The sequence below is a fragment of the Ammospiza caudacuta genome, chromosome 5 (assembly GCF_027887145.1).
Source record: "Ammospiza caudacuta isolate bAmmCau1 chromosome 5, bAmmCau1.pri, whole genome shotgun sequence".
NCBI classification, from domain to species: domain Eukaryota; kingdom Metazoa; phylum Chordata; class Aves; order Passeriformes; family Passerellidae; genus Ammospiza; species Ammospiza caudacuta.
In genome coordinates, this window is record NC_080597.1 from 47992123 (window position 1) to 48008090 (window position 15968).

At 36.9% G+C, this 15968-nt stretch overlaps 1 protein-coding gene across 2 annotated transcripts in view; it reads left to right on the forward strand.

Annotated features, from left to right (window-relative positions):
- The window catches only part of SCAF11 (SR-related CTD associated factor 11), a 50609-nt gene that overhangs the window by 12597 nt on the left and 22044 nt on the right, over positions 1-15968 (forward strand). For both annotated transcript variants that reach the window (XM_058804967.1, XM_058804968.1), the window contains exons 2-4: positions 4463-4538; positions 5376-5530; positions 14479-14556. In XM_058804967.1, the coding sequence (XP_058660950.1) occupies positions 4478-4538; positions 5376-5530; positions 14479-14556 (294 nt within the window). In that variant the 5' untranslated portion in view covers positions 4463-4477. The remainder of the gene's footprint in view (positions 1-4462; positions 4539-5375; positions 5531-14478; positions 14557-15968) is intronic.

A 15968-nucleotide genomic window follows, 5' to 3' on the forward strand; every position in this document is an offset into this window, starting at 1 on the left:
GAAATACATCTGTATTTTTAGGTTGTGAGTTGTATGAAGTAGTTTGTGTGAATCACAGTTGTACTTTTATGATACAGGAAATAGTTTAATGTGGGCATGGTACTTAGTCTGCTTTATGGAGCTGTTTAAATTCTTCATGAAGCTGAGTTCCTCAGATGGAGAGGTACAAATTTGTTACCACAATCTACAGTCAACTCTCTTTAAGAACTTTTGTTGGCAGAAGCATTCCATGAAAACAAGAACAGGAATTTAATTTCCTTGGAAGAGTAGCCTGGAAACGTAAACATTTAAGGGAGCAGGGAAATGAGGTAGTATTGTGTACATGTGCTAGTGTTTCTGATCACTCTTCTCAGTTTAATATACTAGAATACCTGTGTCTTTATGCAAATATGAAATAAAGTAAGATATTTCTCTTAGAAAGCAATTCCATTGAGAATGTCCAAGCACCAGAAAAATACCATCTTAGCTGTAATGTTGCCTTTAGGCGTTCTTAGGAAGGATTCTCTAGAGTTTGGAGAGGGGTGCGGTTTCTTGGTGGGGTTTTTTGGTTTGATTTTTTTTTTTTTTTTTGGGGTCAGCACAGAATTCACAGAATCACTGATCTTGAAGGAGACATTCACGATCGTCAAGTTCAAACCATGTGCTAACACCTCAACTAAACCATGGCACTGAGTGCCACATCCAGTCTTTGTTTTAACACATCCAGGGATGGTGACTCCACCACCTACCACGGCAGGCCATTCCAGTACCTTATCACCCTTTCTGTAAAAAACTTCTTCCTAATATCCAACTTATATTTCCCTTGATGCAGCTTGGGACTGTGTCCTCTGGTTCTGTCAGTTGCTGTCTGGTGAAAGAGACCAACCCCCATCTGACCACAGCCACCTTTCAGGGAATTGTAGAGTGATAAAGTCACCCTGAGTCTCCTTTTCTCCAGGCTAAACACCCCCAGCTCCCTCAGTCGCTCCTCACAGGGTTTGTGTTCCCAGCCCCTCTCCAGCCTCGCTGCCTCCTCTGGACGCGCTCAAGCTCTCAAGGTCCTTCCCAAACTGAGGGGCCAGAACTGGACACGGCACTCACGGTGAGGCCTCACCAGTGCCACTACAGGGGGAGGATGACCTCCCTGCTCCTGCTGGCCACACTGTTCCTGACACAGGCCAGGATGCCACTGGCCTGTATGGCCACCAGGGCACACTGCTGGCTCATGTCCAGCCGGCTGTCACCAGCACCCCCAGGTCCCTTTCTGCCTGGGCACTGTCCAGCCACACCATCCCCAGCCCAGAGCATTGCAGAGGGTTACTGTGGCCAAAATGCAGGACTGGGCACTTGGCCTGATTAAACTGCATCTTACTGGACTGTGCCCATCCATCCAACCATTCCAGGTCTCTCTGCAGAGCCCTCCTACTTTCCAACAGATGAACACATGATCCTAGCTTAGTGTTGTCTTAAAATTTACTAATGAAATACTCAATCCCCTCATCCATGTCATCAGTAAAGATATTGAACAGAACTGGCCCCAGCACAGACCTCTGAGGGACACCCCTGGTGACAGGCCACCAGCTGGATGCAGCACCATTCACCACCCCTGCCTGGGTCCAGCCATCCAGCCAGTTCCTAACCCAGCACAGAGAGCTCCTGGCCAAGCCCTGGGCTCCAGCTTTTCCAGGAGTGTGCTATGGGAGACAGTGTCAAAGGCATAAACATAGTATAGTGTTTGTTGCTGTCTTATCACATTTTGGGAAAAATAAGTATTCTATTTTTTATGCTGTTTGCTCTTTCTAAATGACCATGTTTTCTTTTACTACTTCTGCTTTTAATCATATAAATGTAGTAACAGTCCAGTGTTAACTCTTCTGCTATTCTAATGCCTGTGATACCCTTTCTAAAATGGTGGAGAAAACAGTCTTTTCAAAGTTAATTTGTTAAATAGTGTGTAAATTTTGATTAAAACTTTTACTTTATTTATGAAAATTTCAGTAGTATTAAATTCCTCTGCTATGTTGTACAAAATGCAGTGTCAAACTGATGAAGTTGTGCTGTGCAAAGTGATCTGTGAAATGCATTAGCAGCACTCAGTATCTGTTTAAATAATAGGCTTGTGAGAAGAATGGGGTAACACCACACAAATGTTTTTGGTTGCTGCATGTCTTGGATTACTGATATTCTGTCAGAATTTTAGAATTTCTGTTTTTCTAATTATGAGTGTGTCAGAATTTATGGGATGTCTGTGTCTAGAAAGAGTACAATGGAGTAAAAGGTTACTTTGTCTGGGGAAAAACAAATTTGAAGAGCTTCTGTGTTCTGTTTCTGCAATCTGTTTTAGTGAATTCCTGACCTGTGTTATAATAAGTGCGAACTCAAAAGCTACTCCTTAATTTGGTATCTAGGTTGTGTATATTTAAATAATTTTCTGTGGATTTATGCAGAGAGCAGAATTCTTGGTCTTGTCTTGAGACTGACTTAGCTATGAGGTGTCCTGGGACTTCTGGGGTTGAAACATGTTTGAGTACAGCTTGTGGAATTTTTGGCTTCTGTAAAGCATTGCTGAGGTGATGTTTGAATGATGTGATGAAGAGAGGACATTCTTATAGTTTGTGTATAAAATCACCTATACTGCACACTACTGCATGATTTGCACTTTCTGAGGCCAAAGCCACTTGTGCAAATCAGAGCAAAAGCAACAGATCACAATCTCCTAAATTCAAATGTGGTTTTCATGGTCTTACCTGTCCTAATTTCACACAGATTTTGCTTGTTGAAGACATTAAATTTTAAAGGAGCAGCTTGACTTGGGTTGGGTTTCCTTTTGCTTAGCTTGCAAAAGGTGGAGGTCTGGACAATGGTTGTTCTGCCAACTGAACTTGCCTATAGCTTACAGCATTGGCTGCAATTTGGTCAGTGTTAGTATTAGTGCTGGTAACCAGCCTACAGTTGATGCCATGTATTGCTGATATCTTTGGAAATAATTTTAGATATAAAAATGCAGTAGCAGTGTAGGGGGGAAATCCCTTACAGCTAGGCTTTTCCTTCCTTGTCCCTTCACTTTCCCCTACCCTCAGCTGGATTGATTGCCATGTTCCCTTTGGGGAATCAAGTAATTTCTAATGGGAATACTGAAGCCAGTTTGAATTCTAATTGCAGATTTCTAATTAGTTTCACAGTTTTGACCATTTCTTTAGCAAACTGTGTTTTGAGACTCATAGATCTGACTCCTGAATTCTTGGGTTGACTAAGAAAACGAGAAGTATATGTGATGGGAATGTGCAGCAGAGTTGCTTTTCTTACTATAAAAAAATGATCATTAAAACACTTCTGCTGCCAAGATCAAGCAATAAAGACTTGATCAGAAGAAAATTCTGGGGAAGCAAATTCTGTGTCTCCCTCTTCTGGATGTCATGGTGGCAAAGTATTGTAGTTTCTAAGTGAAATAGGAGGAAGTTTAGTTGAGGAACGTGATTGTGGCAGTTTCAGCTCTGTCCCACTGCTTTGTCTAGCAAAGGTGTCGCATCTCAGCTGATTTGCTTCAGGTTTGAATGTTTAAGTAGCAGACATTGGTAATCTCTGATTTCTTCAATGTCTTCTGAAGTTTTAGTTTGTCCTTTTAAATACTAATCATCTTTAAAGCTTCATATAGTTTTGAAGAAAGCTGTTGTTCCCTCTGGGGCTTGGGTTGGGGCTTTAGGTATACCTACTGTCTCTGCTGTGACTACAGGAGTTCTGAAATGCAGGAGATTCAGTCCTTTGTATAGATATTCTTTTTCAAGTGTGTTTCGTTCTACATGTATTAAGTAAGCTTCCAAAGAACATATACTTGCTATTTCTTATGTAGGGTCAGATTCTTTCAACTTTTGTGATGTGAATCACTGGGATGTACTTCATCTGAGCTATCTCTTTCACAGAGCAGTTAAAAAGTGCATCCCCATTCATGGTACTGCACTGCAGTTGTGCTTGTGACCTGTCCCTTGTTTGATATAAATTTCTCTACATGTTTTACTGAGCGCAAATATTTGAATTATTTCCTTCTTGCTTTTGTCATACAAATATAAGCTGCTTTCATTTTTCTCACTTGCCATTACTACAGTGACTCTAGGTTTGTAAAACAACCAGCTCTTCTGGTGCTAGAGTGTTTAAAGTTTGTTGCTTCAACTATTTGCATAGGGCAGTTTGCAGGTGTTAGTTACTGCAGTGTTGCATGGGATCGTTTGCATGGAAACTTAGCAATATGTTGCATTTTTAAAAATAAAAGCACCAGTGGTAGTCTTAAAACTCTGCAAAAACTTCTCATCTGTTGAACAAAAGCAAATTTTGAAGTTGGAAACATCAGTTGCTAGACAGCAATAATGATACTTATAAACAATCTCTTAACTTCTAATACCATGTATTTCTACTCTACAATGGAGAATACTCTAAATTTTTTTAATTTCAAGTTGTAATCTATGTGAACTGTTTCTGTGTTTTCCAGACTACATTTTGTAAGATGAAGAACAGAAAGCAATGTATTCAAGATACTGAGGATCGGACACATGAAGGCATGGAAGGTAAAGTTTGTGTGTGTGAAAAGATTGAAGCATATTATTCAGGTTGAAGCTATGAAGGTCTGATTTTTTTCATTTGCTCTCTCAATTAGTATGCTGCTTGTTTTGAAAGAAGTTGTGTAAATATAACCACTCTCTCATAATATTTGGTGTTGGCCTGTGAGGTCCCCAAATAATTTCCTGCCTCTTCTCTTGTTGTTACTTGTTAACTTCTAGTAGCAAAACAAAATGTTGGTAGCAATTGCTATTCAGAGAAAATGATTATTCAGAGTAAAATTCCTTGAAGAAGAGTTCATACATTTTTGTATTCTGGAAACACTTTCCGACTCTAACAAAATCGGGAGCATTTTTTATTTAATGTACATGATCAGGTAAATATTTGAAGATGTTCAGATTAAGATAATTCTAAGACAGAAATGCTAAAGTGAAGGTAGACCATATGTATATAAGATAGTATAGAATATGCTGGTGTAATTGAAGTCATGGAGAGAGTACAAAAACGCAAGGAGGAAGAGCATAGGAGAATTATGTCTAAATGACTACATAACCAAGAAGAAACACTGTGATACCTGCTTTATTGAAATATCCCTGTAATTAACTTTGTTTTGATGGCAAAGACTGGTACAGTAGTCTATGAAATAAGTTACTTAGCTTTCTTCATCTGAAACACAGTTTTCTGTAGTTACAAGCAAGTTGAATTCAAGTTTTCAGGCCTAATGTAGCCAAGAAGCTGGCCAGAGGAGTACATGAAAGAATTCTTATTTCTCTATTATTCAAATCTAGAAGGACTTTGTTTCAAAAACTGTCAAAACTTCTCAGTGTCACTGTTAATAATACCAGGTGAAGAAAATGAGGAAAGCTGTTCCTGTTCTACGTTGTTGTATGATGGCAACACGTGCCCCATCTGTCTGAACTGCCTTCTAGAGCAAGAGATTGGGTTTCCTGAGACCTGCAGTCATACCTTCTGCATGACTTGTATTCTTAAATGGGCTGAGGTAAGAATGAGCACCAAGGTGTTTTTGTTTTTCAGTGAAATCTATTGCATCTAATACCTACAGATAATTTTTTTCTAAGGTGTAGACTTTGGCTTTGCACAGAAGTATGCAGTGACCAATTTGTAAATAGATTTTGGAAAACTATGTTCTTAATGCGATAAAGTATTTTGAGTTTTCTTTCACTAGGCAATCTTGCTTACTCTAGTTATTGGTTGCTAGAGATTAGGGATAAGTAAACAGGATGGTGTTGTCTGTTTGGAAGATCAGACAGTATAATATACATGATATAATATTGCGTTGTTAGCTTAATTTTACTTTGTGATGACCCTTAGGCTGTTTGTCATAGTGTCAGCTCAGGGCTGGGACCAATATGTATCCATGTTAGTCTACAAAATGAGTGATACAACCTTAGTTTTCTACCTGTAGAGAGAATTCAGCTAAAAGTTTTACTGCTGTTCTAAAAAAAATCATTTTAATGAGGACTGGTTTTTGTTCTATGTCAGTAACTTAGTAGATAGTTCTGGAACATTAAACAAAAATGACTTGTTGAAGAAATCCTTGATGACCTTGTTCTATTTAGTCTGTTTTCCCTCAGCTATGTTATGCAATCATTGCATTCAGTCTGGTGTCTTTACCTTTCCTGTAACTTTTTCAATTATCAGTATAAAACACCAAATTAATATTGCTTTTTACTGGGATGAGTGGGGGTTGCTGCCTTTTGCCCTGCTTTGATGGACTTCAATTTGTTTGTCACTTTAGTGAGATCACTGTTGGGTTTCTTTGCAGTGTTTGTTTTCTTTCATTCTTTTGAAGTAAAGTATGATTTTGATTGCAATATTCCCTTTAGAACATTGGTATTATTTGGTTGGTATGTATATATGCAATATACTTATTCTTGCTATGTTTTAACCTTAATATTTGTGCTATTTATTACTGAAAGCCAGTGGTAACACAATTTTTGGAAGAATTTATATGAACTTCAGAGTATTAAAAAAAAGGTTATTACATTAAAATTGCTTAGATTTACAAACCAGATAATAAACAAAGTTTCCTGTTGCCAGATTTTCTGTTTTGCATTCAATTCATTGAAGCAATTTGATTTGTAAGGGAAGAGGAAATTCTCACCTGTAATTTTACCCTGAGTGACTAAGCTGGTTGCTACAATGGCAGCTGAAAAACATTAAATAGTGACATTCCCAGGGAAGCAGTACAGTATATTGGCTTGCTGCAGGATTTGAGTTTATTCTCATTGTCTAAGAGATGCTTTTAAGCCCAACGAGCAAGAGAAATTTTCTTGTTCTAAAAGGGCAGGTGAGTGATACGACATTTTTCTTGTCATGTCTTTTTTTTTTTTTTTTTTTTTTTTTTTTTTTGTTTTGTGGTCTGTGGTGCTATTCAAATAGAATAAAAGCAACTTCTCTTAAAAGTTGAAAGGTAAAGTAGATGTGATGCCATAAAAAAGTTGTGGGGGAGTTTCTAAAGCTACAAAAGGCTGCTGCTGCTTTTCATTAGCGACATCAGATAGGCAAAACCAGCCAGGCTTCCTTTTCTGAGGTTACCTGACAGCCAGGCCTGTTGAGTTCATGGAACTCCACTGCCTAATTTAGTAGTTTTAATTAAAAGTAAAGTGACAAAATAAGTGTTGAAGCCTGGGTGGCAGCTCAGAGGCTTCAGCTGTGAGAAGCAGATGAGGTTCTATAGATTTGAATGATAGAAAAATATTATAAGCATGTCACCATTTAAAACATACTGATGCTGTGTGCTTTTTGCCTGTTACTGATATTTAGTAACTGAATGTGTTCTTTTTTGAGTAGTGTTTCATAAGGGTTAGATTTTTCTGGTTCCTTGATCATAAACATAATTTAATTCATTCTGAGTAATGAAGATATAAAAAAGATACAAAAATTACCTGCTGCTTAAAAAATAGACTACCTGATTCTGGGTAAAGATTAAGTATTTTTTAGGAATATAAACAAATTGCTTTTAGAAATGATATTTTCTTCTTTAAGTGCTGGAGAAAAACAAAATTGAGACTAAAATTATTGAATTAAGTCTTAAAAAAAACCCCTGACTAATATTCACATTATTTGACATGTTCTTTTGTGTATCTTCAGTTCTGCTCCATACACTTAGAGGCTGTGCCAGCAGTCTGTGTTCAAATTGGGTATTTATTTTATTTTTCTGTATAGCATCTGGACTACAAAATATAACAGGGCAAGCTGCTTCTTTTAACCATTGTTTTCAAATTGTACATAATCATTATTCTCCTGAGAGTTTATGGCTTTTTTATATAACTGTGTAGACTCTAATCAAAAACAGGGTAGTTTAGGCAAAAGATTAGAGTTTAACTGTTCTGCTCCCTCTTCAGTCTGCAGGAGATTTTCAACATGACAACTGCAGTAAAGTGTCCTGTACCATCAGATCTTCTGTCTGAAAGAAGCAGTTATAACACTTTGAACAGCTTACTTTTTAAGAAGTGAGAGAATATAGATTTTAAAAAAGCACTTAAAAGCAATAAAAAAGCAATGTATAAAAATTGCCTTTATTCCAAAAGGTAGAGGTAGGAAACTTGCTGCAGAACAGGTCTAATACATTAGATCCTGTTGGCCAAATCTGAACATTTAGTTTCAGAATTCAATAGCATTACAGTTGAGTCGGTGCTATATTTTCTTTCCCTTCAAAGAAAGATGTCTAAAGCCTAAAAGAAAAGTGAGGGACAGACCAAGAATCCCCACAAAGGAGTTAATCTTCAGAGTAACTTTTTAATAAGTCCCTTGAATTGTTCTACTCTCTTTGGCTGTGTTAATTGTGGCATTTGAAAGCATTGCTATGCACAAAATCAGTTGCCTATACTATTAAACTCTTCTGTACTATTAGACTGTTGACTTGTGTGCTTTTGGCCGTGCTAAGTAGTGCTCGCCCAGTCACTGCCGGGGGCTGTTCTCAGTAGGCACACGAAGATTAACATAAATGTTTGTCATCCTGTGCCAGCTGTCAACCACTTCTGTAAACCAACGTGGTGTAATTTACTAATGAAGACTCTCAAGCTTGAGGCTTTGTATTTCAGTGAGTTTGTGCTGGAAGATCATAAAAAAGTAGAAGGTGCTAAATCAGGAGCTGAGGTTACTGGACACACCCTTCAGTGGGAATGTAGAAGGACAGTGTAAGTGAAGGGTTGCTTTCAGTGTAAAGAGCATGCATGTGGTAACATTATTCTGGCCACATAAAAAAAGGGGGAAGGGTCTAGGCAACAACAAAAACCCCCTGTCTAGAGTCTTTAAATACCACCAGTAATGTCGTGTTACACCAAAGGAAGCAATTACATTAATATGTTTCTGTCATCTGTAATACTATTAATATATTTAAAAATTTCGTTTTGACCCAAGTAGTTTAAACTTTTTTTCTGATAAACTTGTATTTTGTATTTTCATTGGTAAGCACATGTTTTAGTTTATAATAATTGGTTCTGAAAGGATTTAAGTGAAACTGATACAAACAAAAGTTAACTAAGCATCTGTGGCAAGCATGCACAAAGTAGTTAACACCATCTCAGCTAAGACAACTGCTTTAGCAGCTGTGGTATTGTGCCTGTATGCATTAGAGAAAAATCTTTGTTTTTCTATTTTATTCAAAGAAAACAGTCTTAGAAACAATAAATATTTACTTTAGTGTAGGCTTTTTAACTTCCTTTCTGTTCTTCAGAGTGCTAAGAGATCTACTGGAGATTTCTATATCTGTTCTTCTGTTATTTCCTCTTATGAACTGTCATGAGAGATGAGTGTTGAAGAAAAGATTCAGTGTGTTGTCTGCATTATTACAATGTTTGTGTAACAGACATTGATTTCAGTGACCCTCACCTACCAAGCTTTTTTATCTCATGCTCTAATCCTGGTTTCCCGCATTATTTTTTCCCCATCTGGAGAATTTGAAAGTGGAGTATGTACAGTCATAAATTCTCCAAAGCCTTGGGGCATATTCAGGTGGGCCCTGTACAGGATCTGTGGTTGACTAAATAACACTAAGCAGTTGGCACAAAGAGCTGTCTTGCAGTATGTTTCTAGTGGATGTTCTTAGGTGTTTTATTCACAGATTTTGATGTTCAGTTCTTAGAGTAGTCATTGCCTTTGTGCTCATACAAGGTTTGGATTATTGTGTATGTGGATTATACTACTGCACAGGTATATTCTTCTGAGGTTAAGGAGAGTTACCTGTATGATAACTGGGATTCTTAATGTGTTTTCTGATCTTTCTGATCTGGATTCTTTTTTTCTGAAGGATACAGGAAGGAATCAGCTTAAGTGACAACAACATTCACAGAGATCTTCAGTACAGAGAATTATGGGCAAGATTTAAGATGACACTAATGAACAAAACATAGATTGTGTTCAAAGAAACACAACCTAAAACCCCAAAAATAACAGTGGAAAAAACCTTATTGTTCAAGTATACCCAAAGTGATCTATACGTAGACAGTTCATCTGAGAACTGATGTTCAGAAAAACTGTATTAATCAAATTGTTTTGGGAAGTGTAGATTTTAAATACCTTTTTGCAAATTACATGTTTGCTTTGTAGTATACAGTTGTTCTTGGCTGTTTCCCCACTTAAGCAGGGGGATTGGGCAAGATGACTTCCAGAGATCTCTTCCAACCTCAGCCGCTTTGTGATTTTGCAAGAACATTTGTGTAGCAACTTATGAATGTTAATACTGTTGAAGGCCAGTGCGAAAGTCTGAGTGGTTTTCATTTTACTCCAGTTCTTCCAATAGTATCAATACAATTAAACTTAATTTGTCAACACTTTATGGCAATTTTGAGTTGGAACTTAAGAACTGGCCAGCTGTGTCATGTAGGTAGAGAGAAGAGAGCTGTTTAGATTTGTAACTAAGTAGTCTACTGATTAGCTGTTAAAACTGTAATCTGTTCTTTTGCACTCTGTATCATTACTATCAGTGATTTTTCCCTCCAAAAAAGACTTGTCAGAAATCGTGCTTTCTTAAAGTATAACTATAAAACTTTTAAATGTACTTACTTTTTGAAAGTAGACTGAAAAAAAGGTAATGGTAAGGTTTTGCATGCTTCTAGAAAATAGTGCGTTTTCTGATGTGTTCCTACTTTCATTAAAATGTGGAGAGGGTGTCTCTCACTACATGTGGTGTAATGGTCTCCCTGTTCACTGAAGCTGGAGGTGTTACTGTGGGCTTTTTGCTGTACTGTTAGTACAAGGTGAAGTGAATTATACAGACATAGCTTTAATAGTCTAAATCTCACTTTAAGTCTGAATTTATTTAGGAGAATCTGGTATTATTTGTGTTTAACAGATTTTCTAAGATTGCAGGGTCGTGTTTCTTTTTGTATCATCTTTTCAATACAAAATTTGGAGAACAGACTTTATTATGAGCCACTTGAAGAAAAAAAAAATTGGTGGAGGGATTTACTGCAGCAACTTGAATTCTGTACTTGCATCTTGTTACTGCTTGTTATGAAACCTCTTAACATGGAACTTGATGAGATGGGGGTATCTGTCAAAGTTATTTTATCAGCCAAATATGTTTTAGGGTTAGCTTGCACCTGTTGGTATAGCTTTCTGAAAATTCCTGGCTGGAATATAGTAACTGCTTCATCCTTTTGCCTACCTCACTTAGTTCAAATGCTGTTTGAAGTGATGCAGTTAAAACTGGGGACTACTGCTCCTTGAGTTTAGAGAGCACAGTTCTGTGTCACTCTAGCAGTTACAGGAATATAGAAATTAAGTTATGCCTGTGAAGCTAAAGTAAGATTTTTCTAGAGTGTCATAAAAAACAAATAAAATACAATTTATTTTTTTAAAATCTGAAAATGAAACACATTGCTTGTGGATAACTTTCCAGGGCTTGCAGGTTTTTGTGAATGCTTATGTATTTCATGAAGCGAATCCTTCAGCTATCACAGGATGGGTGAAAGAATAAATCACTGTGGAGTTATCAGGTTTAACAGGAAAACTCTCAATAGTTTCATGTGGAGAATAAAACAATCAAAGATATTTTGAAGTCTGCTAAACTACTAGCGTGTGATTTTCTAAAGAAAGAACTGTTCGGAAGCAAAGCAAGCAGGCCACAAATACCTGTGCTGAGGTTCTAATGATGTTGATGTGCTGCATGTTCTGATTTTTAAAGCTATGGTAAAGAAAGGTATTGTAACAATCTGTGGTTCTTCTAAGGTTTTGATGCATTTCACATACTTCTCCCTTGTGCACAATAAAAGTGGTAGCTGCACCTCAGACTTGCTCCATCTCAGCATCTTCTTTCTTGTTTTAAATATTCTTTATCAAAAAGTACAGTGTACATTCTCTATTACTTACAATGCTCCCTGAATGGAAACTTCAGAGGAGTAGAATTGCTAACCTGCATTTGATGAAAGAAGACTCAACACCTTTGTTACCTGAACCAGGTTCTCAAAAAACAGGAGAGATGAGTTAAAGGTCACCACTCCTCATAATTGCATCTTCTAATGAATGTTGACTTTTTCTACCTTTATTCCTTTCTGTAGCATATAAATCCTGTCTTGCTGTTGGGAAAAGGGACAGGGGAGGAACTTTGGGTTTTTTCTTCCATTTTTCCAACATTTTAAAGGTTTGCTTTTATTTGTTAGCAGACAGGTGAGAACTGATGCATGTTTATAGACAGAAGTAACTTCTAGTTTCCCTCAGGGTACTCAAAACTGTACTCCACCTGGGGATATACAACCAAATGTCCTGAGTTTATTGGAATTTCTTGTCAGCTTACAGAAAATGCTAAGGCCACAAAAAGCAACTGAGTAGGAGTGGAAAGAGCATCTGCTGTTTCTGAACATATCTGAACCTAATGGTAGTTTTTGACATCCAGAATGTTCTCCTCCCTTTTTACTACTGTATAAAACTGTATTAAGTTGTTAAACACTTGTTCAGAAGAATTGAACATCTTTCTAGTGAAGCAGAACCAGCTGTTATTTGGATTGCTGCTAGTAACACTTAGATTCTGTGATAGTTTATTGCAGTGAATAAATGGAACTTGCAGTGACTTAAACTTGGGAAGATAACTTGACATTCATGTGTAAATTTAATGTAGGAAGAGACTGTATTGGATAAACATTTCAGCTAAGGTAGATCCTGAAATGAGAATAAAAATGACTAAGCAAAATAACTTCCTCCTACCTATCTTTTACAATCTGGCATATCTAAGAATGAAAGTATGTACCTTGATGTTTGCAGTGGATTCAGAAGCTGCAGTGCATTGCATGCTATCAAATATCCTGATGGAACTTTGCACTACTGTGTTACTGTGGGTTAGCTGCACCTTGACTACAGGACAAGAACTGTCTTCATTATCTGAGTCCTTAGGGAACAGGCTTAATTACCCAATATGCTTTTCTTGTCTGGGGCCATGACACTGCAGAGAACAATGGTATCCCCCAAAAGAGGAAGTTTTTAGTTAGGACAAAATACCAGAGCATCAAAGGGTAGGTGATGGCTTTAACTTACATTCTTGTTCAACAGCTTATACCTGAAACTACCCCTGGGGATTTTTTTAAAATCAGTCTTGTTTGGTTTTATCTACTTCAGTTGAAATCAAGCTCAAAAACTTCCTGAATGCTCCATGTTTGGGGGCTGGTATGTGAAAATGAAGTTGAGCACTTCTTGAAATTGAGAAAAGAACAGAATTAACTGGAAAATTAGAAAGCCTGATGAAAAAACAGCAATGAAGTTCACAACTGGATTTTGGGGCAGAGTTCTTATGCAGGTTTTTCCTAGCTTCTTATGTAATTCTAGTATGGCATCTTGCTTGCATATATACCCTGTAGCTCTCTAAATTGCAGAAATTATATACCTCTTCAGGGCATGCAGTTCCTGTACTGGATCTTGTTCTGTGAATGAATTAGGGCTGGAGACTGGGGTGTGTTTTGGTTTTTTATTTTGTTTTACAGGTGTTGAACTGAGCCTCTGAAGGCCAGTGGAATTTAGGTGGGTGTGGAGGGTGTAATGATGACAAAACCCCCAAACCAAACAAAGAACCACACCCCCACAGCAAACATGTCTGGAATTAAAAGGGATAAAGGGTTCTCTTACAGCAAAAGTTAATATCTAATGTGGATTTTTCTTAAAGCTGATTGACTACGTGATCCACTTACCTGCCACTTCAGTTGAAATTTCCCATTTCCATGCTTAATAATGTGTTATTGTTCTGTGTGTGTGTGTTTTATCTGATGTAGTGCAGCCTCAATAAGAGAGCATTTAGATGATCAGGGAAAAACAATAAATGGCTATTTCCATCAAACAGTAAGGTAAAATAGCCTTCAGTTCCCTTTTCTTGAAAATTGATTCGTAAAACTTTGGATGTACTACATGTGGGAATCTGTTGTCTGCTGACTGCAACAAAAGAGATGTGTTATAACCAGTGTTTGCTTTATGTATTACCAGTTTTATGTTTTGAGGGAGACACAATGCAGCCCACTTCCTGTTGAAAATAAAATGTTAGAACAATATGAAATGTAGAGGACATTTGCATATTGTTATGCTTTTCAGTGTGTTATCAACATTAATCTGGTAAAGCAGTGTACCAGCTACTAAGAAAAATTAGCTTTATCCCAGCTGAAATTGAGACACATTGGTATAAAATCAGTTACCTAAAAGGAATTAAAAGACCAGAAAATGAAGGTAACTTGATGTAAAATGCTTTAAATGCTTTTCCTTTTCTAAACACAACTTCTGGCTTATATTCTGGTTTCCTTTAAATTTTTCCCTGAAAGAGCTATCTGCTTATATAAAACAAAATACTGAGTGTATGAATAATGTGTCCAAATGCATCCTCACTGTGAACAAATTGGGACTTTGTATGCTTCTCTAAGATACTATAATAGTGAATAAAAGTTTAGAAAATTCCAGGGCTTCTCTTAACTCATTACCAAGTTTGTAATAAGAAAAATAATTTTTCAGACGCAGGCTTCGTGTCCTATTGATCGCAGACCATTTCAAGCAGTGTGCAGGCTGGATGCACTGGATAACCAGATAAAGGTATGTTCCAGACTTATTTTCTTAAATAAGTCCCCTTGTAGGAATGTCCCAGTTCCTTTCCTGCAGCCTTTCATTCATATAAAATGAAATGTGTTGTGTTAAATAAGCTTTCTTAACAAACTAATTGCTGTTTCAATGTTTCTATTACATATTTGAAGCTAGGAATTATTCTTAATTATTTTTTCAGAGCAAGTCTTTTACCATAGTAATAATAATCATAAAGCTGCTGTTGCTACTTTGTAGTATCTCTGAGCTTTCATGATATATCCAAGAATAGAAGTATAGTAATTGGTCTCAAAGTGTTTTTTAAACTAGGTTTTGTAAACAACTACTATACCAATTATCCTGCAATACTGCCTTTTTTTTTAGCTGAGGTGAATCTTCTGGGTTCACAGCCTCCAATTCCCAGACAAAAACACAAGAGGATCAATTAATGTTAAATTTTTTTCAAACAAAATCTGAATTTTTTTTCAGTTCTGAATTGTTATTAAAAATACTGATACAGAGATTAGTTTATCAAGTAGGAAAAAACCTCTTCTGATAGTTGATCTTGAAAATGCATATAGAAAGATCCTGGTAATTCCATGTTCAATTTGAAAATTTTGTGATGAAATTATGCTTATAAGTAGTTCATAAGCTGCTGGTCTTGCACTTCATGACATTTAGAAAACAGGCTTCCACTACTCATTTCTTGTATTTCTGGAGACCCAGGCAGTCACCTGTAAAGGAGCCATGCTGCCAACTAAAGGTGCTTCCTTCTCATAGAAAACCATGCTTGTGTATTTTGTCTTCTTTATTTCTGAAGAATCAAGGAAGTAGTTGAAATGGGATAAACTGAAGTTTACATTTGGAAAAGTATAAAGGCTGTATCAAAATATAATTTGAAAGATTGTCTGTTCACAGAATTGCAGTGTAAACAGGTGGGCAGAGAAAAATGTCCTTCCCTGAAAAAGAGCCACTGGAACTGTAGGAATAGGTGGAATGTGTACCAAGATATGCAGACACAGTGGTCAGCATCATCAGTGGTGCTCTCAGGAGACTGGCAGCTTTCTTTGTGATATTCACAATTAGCATGCTAATATGTTAGGAGGCTGCATGAAAAGCCAGATTTTGGGGGTGAGGAAATACAAAATTTCTAATGCAAGCAATTGCAGTGTAGCCATTGAAGCAACTTCACAGTGTGAAATAAAAGTTGTATTGCTCTCAGTGTTTTTGAGATGTGAAAAAAAACCTCAGTCATTTTACTCTAGAAGAACATTGTGTGTGTTTGAATTATGAGGAAGCATATTAATTTGAGTGGTAGTTCAGCATTTTCCCAAGGTGAAACTTGTGTATTCTGAACAAACAACTTAGTTTTAAAAACTTAGCTTATAGATTCTTAATGGAAACTAGTGCATAGCTCTGAGACACTT